The sequence below is a fragment of the Protopterus annectens genome, chromosome 15.part0 (genome assembly GCF_019279795.1).
Source record: "Protopterus annectens isolate FY-2018-M chromosome 15.part0, PAN1.0, whole genome shotgun sequence".
Taxonomy (NCBI): domain Eukaryota; kingdom Metazoa; phylum Chordata; order Ceratodontiformes; family Protopteridae; genus Protopterus; species Protopterus annectens.
The window spans coordinates 327679342-327692788 of record NC_056749.1 but is presented as its reverse complement, the minus strand read 5'-3'; the positions used below and the strand labels follow the sequence as shown (position 1 = coordinate 327692788).

At 38.3% G+C, this 13447-nt stretch overlaps 1 protein-coding gene across 1 annotated transcript in view; it reads right to left on the bottom strand.

Annotated features, from left to right (window-relative positions):
* Nucleotides 1–13447, bottom strand: part of EFNB1 (ephrin B1) — a 763535-nt gene that overhangs the window by 44748 nt on the left and 705340 nt on the right. Inside the window, exon 4 of the mRNA XM_044057094.1 lies at nucleotides 2607–2735. Coding sequence (XP_043913029.1) covers nucleotides 2607–2735 — 129 coding nt within the window. The remainder of the gene's footprint in view (nucleotides 1–2606; nucleotides 2736–13447) is intronic.

The following is a 13447-nucleotide window of genomic DNA, read 5'->3' as shown; positions in this document are numbered from 1 at the left end:
TGAATCCCTGGATATATTTTTTCAAATATCCACTTCAGGTTCTCCACTTTTTTTAAATTCTACTTTGTTTGTTTGTTTATTCATTTATTTTATTTATTTAGTTATATTTTACTGTCAGATGGCTTTTGCTTATTTGTTTGTCTAACTTATTTTATTAAACATTTTAATAGTTTTTATTGACTTTATTTAATCTATGTATCATCATGGTGTATGTCTTACTATTGCTAAAGGTACTTTGCTAAAACAAACTAAAACTGAAGTACTTCCTCAAAATTTCTGATTATTTTTGAGTCTGAAATTGACATATTACACCTGCTTGTACTACTGGTACTTCTTTTAATACATAAAGCTCTTCATATACTTCTTTTGTAGTAATGGCAGTATATAAGAACTGATTTACCAACAAAATGCAACGTAACTGTGTCATTTTTAACTGAGAGAGAAGGCATCTGGATTGTGTTGGAGACGACTTACATAGTAGAAAAAAAATGAAAGAACCACTCTGGTACCAGAGTAAGGGCAGAAAGAGAGCAAGAATGACAAAAGAAATGTGCTTTCTGTTGTTCTGTCAAGGTAAGAACAGTGCTACATAAAATTATAATACTGCTCTATAGAAAGGAGAACAGACACGTGGGTGTTGGCAGACAGAAATGAACAAGACTGTACCATTTCTGGTCCTAATGAGAGTGAGAGAGGTGAGACATTAATTGCTATATGACATGTTTACATTCACTATATTCTGCCACTGCTCCACTGTCACATTAACTTGGGAATGTTGCTCTGTGAGAGCTGATATTGCAATGTCACGTGACTTTCTAGGAGTTTGTGACAATGTCAAAAATTCAAAACTTCTTAAGCACTGTTTGGTGTTTTATGCTGAAGAACACAGTGCATTCACCATCAAAGTTCAATATGGCACACAGAAAAAGCATGCAAGTAGCATCTGTGGCTGCTCTTTGATGCTGCAGCTAATATCATCAACATAGCCTGTCTATTAGCTGTGATTTAATACGTTTATAAGTGGCTTGACCATAGTCCATGCCATACACCCAGCAACATTACCTGCATAGAATCACTGCAATGTCAGATTAGCTGGGTCTACAGGAAAGGAATGCTGCGCTAAGTTGATTTGATATACGACTTCCTATGCTCTAGTTAATTGTTCATGCAGTCTCACTTTGGAGCCATCAATTTGAATCACATTTTGGGACTCAGCATTAGGGCTGGAGCTGAGCAATGACCCTCACCAAATTCCAACAGTAAGAGTGTTAATCCAGCTCTTGGTACTGCCACTCAGTCTATTTAACCAAGTCTGTACTACTTTCTATTTATCAGAAAAGGTTTCTGCAACAACTTTTTTTTTTTTTTTTTGGTGCGATGGCGTGGGTGCTTAGTAACAGTGCAATAAGTCATATAGTTGAGCTGTGCTTTTATGTGTCCAACAGCTAATGGAAAACAAAACATTATTCAGCCATACAACACAATACCCATACTGGAGCTTCATACAAATGGATAAATAGCTGAAATGACGGTAGAAAAGTCTGGCTAGTATACAGGATAAATGCAGCCTTTTTGCCACCTGACTCTATAAAGCATTGTCTGACTTTTTAAACAAAACAGGCAGTGCAAAGTTCAATTAAGGGTTGCTTTATGATTGCTATTCGATCTTTATAATTTTTTTTCTTTCCAAAGCCTTTAATTTTAATACTGCAGAAATTGCGGTACGTTCATTTATACCTGGCCATGAGTCTGCTTGCATCTGCAGCTGCCATTTTAATTCCTTTAATTCTAATTGCAGTCCCCATGATTGTTTGTCATTTCAGTAATAACAAAGTAAAACTTATGGCTTGGAAACTCCATAATATGTTTAGATACGGCATTATTTATGTTGAATTTTCTTATGGCATATTCATGCTCATAAATTCTTTGGCTAATCTTTCTCTCTGTTTTCCTATATAAAATGCGGTGCTTGAACTGCAGTGTGCCAGGTAGACCACTGCTTTAGAGTTACAATTGTACTTTCCTTTTAACTCATAATTTCTTATAGTGAAATTATCTGTTTCTCTTATTTTGTTACACTCTGTACATGCACCGCATTTAAACATTTTTTACGTTTTACTTTATTATTATTGACCATGTACTTATAAATGACAAACAACCATGGAGTTATTTTTTTTTAGGATTTTTACTCACTTACCTGTTGAGGTGGATAAGCTTAAAATGTGGGATGTGCATAACTGTGGACCCTTTTATCATGTAAAATAGGAAATGTAAATACAGAAGCAGAAGAGTAGAAGGAATACATCTGAAAATGATGTACCATGCTGCTAAATAAGAAGTAAAAGAACATCTCTGCGTAAATGTCCTTTTCTATTCTTCACTGTTTGTTGATTTTCATCTGGATCTACTCAGACTGCTGCAAATGCTTTATCGCAAGACCAAGTTACCAAAACATAGCAGCCTCACCACCTCAGTCTAGGTATAGGTATTAAAAGCTGAACAAAACAAATAACAGATTATGTGCTCAACTTTCCAAATAAAATGCGCAGTAAGCAATATTCTCTGAAGTAGTCCTACAACCACATAGAAGGAAATAAAAATCTTACTAGTGCCTGAGATGTCCACCAATGATTTCTTATTCTGAGCTGAACTTGATGTGATTGCCTTCACGGTATTGTCCCAGTCCTTGCTTGGTCGTCCTGTGGTCATGGGTTCAGGTTCCACAGCATTTGGATCTGAGGTATACAGAAAACATGAAAGAAATATATAATGTTTCAGTGCTGTGTGCATAACCTACACAGTGTCAAACAGTCTTGTACAATAACGGTAATGTCAAAAATACACACAACACTGGTAATGACATGTGCAAACACCTTGGAAGTCAGCAAACAAATGCAACTAAATCAGCACCATCTACTTACATTCAATAAGTTTTGTGCCTCCAAACCAAGCAGCAAGCATTTAGAAAAAAAAGATTTGCAGATTCATTGCACCTTGAAATAATCTACCAGAGTTCATAGACAGGGGTGTCTAACATTTTATGTCAGCTCTACCACTTTTATCTTAAGAAAAATACTGCCCTAAGCAAATGTGACCTCAAGAACTGGTATTACTCCATTTTGACTGCCTTGTTCTTTCCTTTTATCAGGGAAAATTGGATGGTTGTGATTCACTTCAGTCACTTCATGGAAGGGCTCTGCATTTCTATCAAGACCTATAAGCTCAGTTACCACATGACAGACTGCAATGAAGTTAACGTGGATGCATCTTAACTTGGTCATGCATATGGTAAACCCCTCCTCCCCAACTCTTGCCTGCTTATTGCAAGCTTCCCTGGTTCCCAGTCAGTTATATGGCACACAGTGCAAAATCTCTCTCCACCTAAAAAGAAAAAATGGCCACTCATATCCTCCCCTTACTATGGTTGTCCCTGGCCATGGGCAATTAATCAAACCTGGAACACCACCACCACTGCTTGTGGCCCAGCATTTTAGTCATCCTTTTTGATATTTCTCTCAACTTAAGGCTGAATACTTCACAGGACTAAGCCAGTACTAGTTATGGTCACTTTCATCCCAGTCTGCCTCATTATAATGTTAATGAGGTGCAAAGTCCCTGCCCCTCGTTGACTGTCCTTACCACTGATATGGTTTCAGCTATGCATTGCTGCAGAGGTGACATTTTTATGCTGTCCAAGTTCACGGTGATAATGAAAGATTTTATTTTATTTTTGTTTGTTTAATAATTATTTTTTGTTTGTTTTCATACTGAAAGGGTAAGAGTTTGTTTGTGTCTTTCGGCTTTTTCCCGGTTAGGGGTCGCCACAGCGGAACTCCGGTCTGCTAATGATTTGGTAGTGGATCTTTACGTACCAGGTTACCAGCCCTGATGCACAACCTTCAATGAAGGCACGCCCCATTCACGTATGCCTCCACACAGAAGACGCTCTAGCTGAGAATCGAACAGGACAACGTCTTGCTATGAGCTGACAACGCTACTGCAGCACCACCACCGCAGTCCAAATATTCAAAAAGCAACTGAAATCTGAATGGCAAACAACATGGAAGAATATTTTTTTTCATACACATAGCATCAAACATTCCATGGTAGGCAAGAAAAAAAATGCACCAGTAACAGTGTCAGCAAACTGTAGTGTTAGCAAACATGCACATAAACGTAGCCTGCTGTATATAACATTGAGGATTATGATAAGGTCGTCATTGATCATAACCAAGTTGTTAATGTGTTCAAGAGATGGATAAAATAAGTTCACCAAGTACAGTAATGAATACTAACAACTGGAGTCACAATCACAACTCTTTGCAGCACATACATAGTTTTAGCTTCCCCAATGTACTACATGTTGAAAAAGACAAGTAGGAGGGATGTGTCTAACAGCTTTAACAGTTGGTACATACTTTCTGCTGACATACAAACAGCAGTAGCTCATGCCATCTTCTATCAACCAACACCTTTAAAAGCTATTAGACAATGCTCTGCCACGCTTCTGTTTTGTGAGGCAGTGTGGATTGCATTACAGCTTTTAAAACTGTCTGTAGGTTTCTAATGGAATTCTGTGGTGACTGCTGCCAGTATGGTAGTTTGTGCCACAGTAATTACATGGTGCATACATATGAACTTCTTTATAAGAAGCTTGTTACAGCTACTTTCTTACATGTGTACCTTTCTATAGCACTGTTTCCAAGAATCAATGCATTCTATGTATCATATACAATTAATTTCAGCATTAAAGAGAGAAAGAAAAAAAAACAAAAAGCCCTTTGCTCAGTAGCTTGGATTGTAATCTTTGTCATGCCTTTTTTTTTACTTGATTACATAACATTTTCTTAAAAATGCTCAAGAATGTTACTATGATCTTAATGTAGATTCCTTTCATTTTCAAACAAACAACTGCTATGGATTTGGTACTGCCTGGTGACTTACAACAGTTGTTACTGCCCAAAGACTTTTTGCTATAATTGTGCGGACCTTAACATTGATCCACAAAATTATTAGACTATTACAGTGAATGTGGTGGAATATGTAATAAGTATGAAATGGAAGTACATTGGAGCATTCTTCTACAATGATGGGGAGTGATTCCAGAATTAGTGCATACAGCTAGTGAGGGTATGAGTGACAAACTCCCTGGGCCGGGGGGTGGGGTGGAGTGAGGGGGGTAGATGAGCTTATTTCCTGCAAAGATGCTTTAGAAGTTTAACAAGAGAGTTTCATAATTCACTCTTCAAATGCTGAAATTAAAGTCTGATGCTTTGTAATATCACATCTCATTGTGAAAGGGTGCCACACATATATCTATATCTGTATATATATATATATATATATATATATATATATATATATATATATATATATATGTATGGAAACCTATGACTACCTACACATTGCTCATGCACTACAACTTTACATGTATGCCCACATAGCTATCTAACTATATATATATATATATATATATATATATATATATATATATATTCTCAGTTATGACATTTAAAATGCATACTAAAACTGAGGCTAAATCCTGGGAAGACCAATGTGCCAAAAGTAAAATATAAGAAATATTTGTCATTGATTTATTATGACTTTACCTTCTTCTTTACAAAATAAGGTATTTAAACTGACAATAAGGATATTGGCAATTTTGTTGTTATAGTATAGAGACTGCTATGTAGTAAAATTTTGTTTAATATGAGCAGTCTCCATCTAGAGTAAAGTTTGTCAAATTCTAGTAACAAAGAGGAAACATTAAGCATACTCTTTTAAATATGGAAAAAGTAGTAATTTGGCTACATTTTTCTAACAATGTTAATCTGTTATACTGTGTAAATTATAACCAGGGAAGAGCATGCTACTAATGATACTGAGGCTACGGAATGGGACAAACTGCCTGCAAGAACAGTTGAATTAACTTTCTGCTATTACGGTACTTCAAAGTTAATCAATTCAATATCTTAACTGATGGTAGGGAGCTGCAGCGGCCTAACGAGGCTTCCACAACTCCTTTAGTGGCCTTTAGTGTTATGACTGCCCTATACACTGCCACCATCAAAATCTTCAATAATATGGATGAATCTAAATTAACAGGTCATAGGCATTACCAAAGCATATGAAACAGTCGGCCACAACATCCTTCTTCATAAGCTAAGCAGGCTCAACTTGGAACCCAAACAATATTACACTTTCAAAGTTACCTTCAAGACAGATCATTCCAGGTCTAGTCAAACATTTTCTCAAACAAATGCCACTTCAGCACAGGAGTACTCTAAACCTCAGCTTTGGATCCACTGCTTTTCTCATCTTACATCAGTGCTCTCACCAATGACACCTAATTTGAATATTATAATGTATGCTGCTGACCTCAACATACTTGAAATTAGCAATAAACGTCCACCGTTCCAGCTTAAACTACAAGATAGCCTTAGTAAGATTTGCAACTGGACTCAAACAGGTTACTTATTAACACCTTAAAATATAGCACTTTGAGCTTTGGAACACCTCAAAAGATTCCCCCAAACACCTTAGCAGCTTAGCTTGAGAGTTTTTGGTGTACGCGAGCTTGGTATTAGGCCAACTCAGTTCCAAGGGCTTGGAACTGAACCCATCAGTGATGAATAGAAAGAAGATTAACAACTTCAGATTATTAGTTAGAATAGGTGAAACATATAGAAGGGAAGATAAGAGACAGGTGGTGGCAAGGGTTACTCTTGTAGAGTTGGAGATGAATTTTGTAGCCCTATACATCATGCCCAATTTTTGATTATTTTTTTTATGTTGTTGCTGACATGCAGGTCAGACTAAAGATTATTGTCAATATTTACACCTAACAGTTTTGTGTGTGAAACCACATTGATTGAAGCATTGTTTGGAAAAGTAATAGCAAAGTTAGAAGCATCTGGAGAAAATAGCTTTGGTAAAAATAGTAGAGGTTTATTTTTTTGGGGGGTTAAGTAGTAGATGGTTCATGGTGAGCCAGGACTCAATAAAACTGAATGCATCTTAGGTAAAACTCTGTAGACGACAAAGATTCCTGGTGGAATAGATTAATATAGAGTTGTTGGCATACTGAATTAGGGTGGCTTGTTTGGTGGCAGTATTAAGATGGTTAACAAAAATGCTGAAGAGGAGTGGACTACCCCAGGAGTGGGGTACCCCAGTGCTGACTGGTAAGTAAGGAGAGAAGTTAGAGTTCCATTTGACAGATTGACATCTGGTAGAGAGACAGCTAGTGGACCACTTTAAAGATGTTTAATTTAAGCCCAGAGAGATAGCTGGAACAAGAGTTTGGGGTGGGAGACAGTATCAAAGGCTTTGGATAGATCTAAGGACAGAGATGAGACAAAGTTTCCTGAGTCTCAATTTTGCCGACAGTGTCAGAAAAGGACAGCAGAGCAGGGATAGTGCTGTGTTCTGGTCTGAAAACATGTTGGGTGGGAGAGAGAGAAGATTATTGTCAAGTAGGTATTGAAGAAGTTGCTTATGGATACATTTATATAGAAGTTTTGATAGTGATGAAAGAATAGCAATTGGCCGAAAGTTAGAAATTTCAGTAGAAGCACCACCTTTATGGAGGGGAAAGATGAAGGAATTTTTCCACAGGGAGGGGACATAAGCTTTCCTGAAAGACATACTAATGATTATACAGACTGGATAGGCAATCAAGTCAGCAGACATTTTTAGGAATTCATTAGGAAGACTGCCTGCAGAGGGAGAACATAGCTTGAGCTTGCACAAGATTTGATGAAGGAAGTGTGAACTGGCTGAAGGGAAAATGTGGAGCGACAAACAGGAGACTGAGAGAAAGTAGAGGGTGATGGAGGAATTTGCTAGTGATGGAAGCTATGCTATTGATGAAGTAAGAGTTAAACTGAGATGCTATGTCAGGGGAGGTACTATCACAGGAGGTTTGGGGGGAGGACTGACTTCCTGGGTGTAGGATTTTTTTTACTGTGTGCCAGAAGGGTTTTGAATGGGATCTGTGCTGATCTGGTGGCTTTGCATAGATGATCAGTGCTTTAAAATGCTGTAAATTATTATGAGTATTATGTTTTAGGTAAGTCATCCAAGTCTTGTCGCTTTTTGCACAAGTGATTTGGTACAGACAGAAAGACAAGGAGTATAGTTGGTTTTGACTCTTTTCCTTCTGGTGGCAGCTAAACTGTCTAAGATGCTTAGGAATGTAGAATTAAATTGTCCAACTGCATCATCTAGTGGTATGTATTTAAGGAAGGACCAGCGTCAGTGAGAAGCTGAGATCCCTCATAAAATTCTCCAAAGCTAGTTAAAAAAATAAGATTGCCAAAGATTCCAAAGACAACCACAAGGCATTCTATAACTATGTCAAGAATCTAAATGGCAGTGCTCATATCTGCTCTGAGCTACAACAGAATGGCATTAAACATACTGATCCCAAGGATACTGCCAATATCCTGGCAGATTGATTCAGTGCAAACTTCATCCCCCTCTAAGCCCCTAAACAGCCCATCTCAATACTGAAAGACTGCCAAATTCCAGTAATAACAGCCACAGAGGTAAAAAAAATGCACACTCTCAAAACTACGAATACAGCATCCATGGGACCAGACAACATCCCAGGCTGTGTACTACTACATGAACTACAAAATGAACTGGCACCTCACCTAATTGTCATGTTTAATCATAGACTCACCTCAGGCTTGGTGCCCACTGAGTGGTGCACAGCTACATTTATCCCACTCCACAAGGGGGGATCCAACTTGGATCCTGGGAACTACCGCCCCATCAGTCTGACGAGCCTGATCTGCAAGGCCATGGAACATATTATCATGGAACTTATAAACAAAGACATTGGTTTCGTGAAGGGCCGATCTTGTCTCCTGAACCTGACTGACTTCTTCAAATCAGTCTCCAGAGCTGTGGACAAGGGTAAGGTGGTCCACACAGCCTATCTGGACCTCGCCAAGGCTTTTGACACCATCCCCCACTCTGGAATCATAGAGAAACTTACTAAGCTTGGCATTAATCCCTACATCACTCAATGGGTTGCCAACTGGCTTACTGACAGAACCCACACTGTTAAAGTAGCCGACTCCAAATCCAGCTCCAAACAAGTGACAAGTGGAGTACATCAGGGTTCAGTCCTGGGACCGCTGTTGTTTGGCATCTACGTCTCTGGTATCTACTTCTCTGAAGTACAGGCCAACACTAAGGGACTCTGGCTAACAAAATTTGCAGATGACTGCAAACTGGGAGCCATTACTGAATCCCCAAATGATGTGGATATTCTATAAAAGGGCCTTACAGAAACAGATGCTTGGTGCCAGAGCCATGGGCTCAAGCTCAATGCCAAGAAATGTATAGTTATCCCCTTTGGGAAAAAACATGTATCTGTGAATTACCATATAGGTGGCAGTACACTAAACACCGAAAGTGTGATAAGAGACTTAGGGACACAGGTGGACAGTGGTCTCACATTCGATAACCACATCACCACAACAGTCAGGAAATCCTTCTATGTGGCACACCTCATCACTAAGGGCTTTTCATTCAGAAAAAAGGAGGTAATTGTCCCACTGCACTCATCCCTCATTAGACCCATTATAGAATACAATGCCCCATTTGGTATGTACCTCTCAAGACATCTGCAACAACTGGAAAGGCCGCTGAAATACCTCACTAAAAGAATCACAGGCCTAAAGCAGATGCCCTATGCAGACCATCTAAAAAAAACTCCACCTATACTCTGTCGCATATCGTCTACTCAGAGGCGAGCTCTGCTTAACATACAAGGCCATGTCAAACCCAGAGCTGTTGGACATGCTACACAAAGAAATCCCAATCCCTCAGAGACACATGCTCTAGGGATCTAAACCTTGTCATCACAATGAACAAAACATGCTGGAGGGATAGGTTCCTGACCCAGAGACTCCCCAGACTCTGGCATAGACTGCTCATCCATGTCAAGCAGAGCGCCTCTTTGGCCCTCTTCAAAAGGAACCTTGATGATTGGATGGGAGATAGGAAATTCACCCCTGGGATCACGTCAGTCACCCTGCTAGACAGGGGTCCAGGGAAGTAAATACCGTGGGAAGAAATAGCCAGGAAATTGTTATGACTAGGCTTGTATAGGCCCTAGGGCCGATAGCCTAGTACCAACCTATGAACCTATAATGGAGTTTAATATATTTGTAAAGGCCTGCTGGTCAACGTTGGACAGATTTCGAGATAAGTCTAGTTGTGCAGATGGGTTTGTGCTCACTGATAGAGGCTGGAAGTGTTTTGGATAGAGAGAAATTGCTAGGATGGGAGACCAAATTCCAATCAGGAATTAAGCCATTTTGGTTTGAGGAATTGGTAAAGGTTGGGTGAGTAATTAGTTGAGAAAACCCAAATAGGCTTATGCTATCTGAGAGGATTTCTCAATTAAGATTATGCCAGTCAGTGTGTTCACATCACCTAATATTACTGTTTCCACAGAAATATTTTTTGACACCCATGATAGGATACTTTCCAGAGTTCATAAGTTATTGCAGGGGGGGTATGTATAAAGCTATATTGCAGAGAATTTTACTCTTATTTAATTTAAGGTAGGTGATGAACAGTTCAGGTTTGTCAAAGGAGGGTATGGATTGGTTGTTAGGGGTTAAGCAGATACAATCATGATATATTACTGCAACACCGCCTCCTTTTTTAAGTTGATCAGCACTCTACATATTAAAGCCAGGAAGAAGTACTTCGGCATCTTTTATGTGTGGTTAAACCAGGTTCCAGTGATTACTGGTATGTCAGGAGATTGTGCAGTTACCCAAGCATGGAACTCTGGGATTTTGCCGCACTTCATATGTGTGCTTACTGAGAGAAATTTAAGCATATTTCGTGAACCTGAAATTTATTTATTTTATTTTACATTTGTTGACCGGGCTAGACTAGCTGGATATATGTCCATTTTCAGTAGAGGCCCGGGGAGAAAAGCTCCAAGAGTTATAAAATACTAAAAACAGAGATTGACAATACAAATACAAGGATTTTACATCAGGACTAGTTAATACATGTATTATATAAACATAATATGAGCAAAAACATAAGTATAATAAGCAAATGATTCTAAAATATTTTTTTTTTTTTTTTTTGGAAATATGGGTTGATATTGGGAGCAGTGTTAGGGGTGGATGTCACCACAGATTGTATAGTAAAGTAAGATTTAATTTGTGTTAAATTGTCATAATTTTAATATTAAACAGGTATTGCTGTGTCTGAAACATTTTGTTTTAAAAAACAATATATTGTGAAAGAGATGAGCAGTAATGGGTTGGGGTAGTGATTTGTGTTATTGGTATAAGAGGCAGTGCCTGTAGGAGAGCTTACCATAGGTTGGATAGGGACTAGATATGATGAAAGTGAAGAGCCGGAGAAGAGCATTAGTGATAGGACAATAAGGAAAATCATTTTAAATTAAGTGTTATTAGGGAGGAAATCAGAAAAACTACCTACATGGATAACTGGGGGAGAGTAGTAAAGTTTGTAGAAATGAAGGAAGGGGAGTAGTATGTAGATAGGATGCTAGTGTGACATTAATATAAATAAGTTCAACTGAAATTTAACCTACATATCCAACAATCCATCAAAAAGACCAATCAAAAACTCTGTCTTTTGTATAGAAACAAAAAAATTCTTATCCATCACCTCAAGGACTTCCAATAGCTCAAGCCTACCTTTTACCATGTCTCCTCTATGCTTCTCCTATATTTACCCACCTCCAAGCAAATCTTTTAACAAAACTTGAACAAATTTACAACCAAATTGCTAGATATGTCTGTAACCTCCCTTACAAATCCCATCACTGCCCTACCCTAAAACAACTTTAGTAACTTGAATTTCCTCAACTATTACAACTTTCTCATCCACAGATGACACATTTTCTACTTTACAAACCTGCAGTCTGCCCCTCCCTGTCAACCCTCATAACCCATTGCAGACCTTCATAATCTCTTTTTAGCACTGACCAACAGCTACCTGACATATACAGCCCTAACAAAACAACAGGCTTTATAAATGCTCTACATGTAAAACTTGGAACAACCTCCCTACCAACAAATGTTCTATTCAAACTTTATCTCACTTCAAAAGAGAATTAAAGAGTTACCTAGCTAACTCTCCCTCCTGCACCTGTCACCACCCTACCTAACGTTTACTTATTCCAATTTCTGGGCCATATTCATTTTTTCCTTTTCTGACTGAATAATAACTCTGATTAATTCCAACACTGTGGTTCCTCAGTCGTACCGCTGACCTATGCTCTACCTAAATTTCATCTTTTCTCTACCTTTACTACTATACCTCCCACCCTCCTCCTTACACTCTTGACTTTCATAAATTTTATTTCCCACCCCTCTAACTTTACCCCTGTATTTAAGACTTCCTCCTGTCTGCCAATTCAGCTTGAATAATTTATGTTATTTTTAGGGTTCTACTTTATGAAGACCTATTGTAAACCTACAGGTTTCTACCTTTTGTTATCTTAAGCTATTGTCTCTTTAGATTTTATATGAATACTTGTTCTGTTGTACTCTTATTGCATATATAGCATGACTGTATATAGTTATGTATCTAAATTCATATTATTTTTAATGTTAACTTTTTCATTTGTTTCTTTGCGTGGAGCTTTTCTCCTCGGGTCTCCACTGAAAATAGGCTACCAGTCCAGTGGACTAACCCGGTTAACAAAAGACAAATAAATAAATAATAATAAACAACATTGAGAGATGGAGTGTATGGATGAGGAGGGTGGAGCTAACAGTGGAAGGGATGTGATGTGGAGAGGTTTAAATTTAGAGGTAGTGGGGGCAGATGGGATCTGGTGCAAGGTATGGGAGTAAAGTGAGCCCGGAAGGCAAATGGAGTGGGATGACACACCAGAGACTGAGAACCTTCAGGTAAGTACTCTGAAAAAACTATCAGTGAGGCAGCAGCAAATGTATTTAAAATCCTTATGTGGACCTTTAAGTATTGGGAGCACAGTAGCAGGGTATAAGGTTACATACACAGCATTAAAGAATATACGTTTAAAGTCATTTTGTACTCCTCCTTAACTAAGCATAGTGGAATCACAAACTACTGTAAGTGCAATACTTAATTAAATTAAGCTGGGAGGGCTGTAGCTGCACTTGGGGGTGTGTGCACACTATATAGATTACAAATGTGAAAAAGCACACTATTAAAATAATTATTCAACCCAAAAACATTGCTTATTGAATAGCAAATTATAAGAAAAGACTTTATACGCACTTTCTTATTTATAAAGCATTTTGGAAGGTTTGCAGTGAGCTTTCAGGTGATTTTTTTAAAATCCCTGAGTGTTTAAAATCATCCGGGGGCACCTTGTAGTTCAGAGCTGAGAGGGGTAGCAGAATTATTTAGTGTGCACACTCCCAGGATAGGACAATAGGGGAGA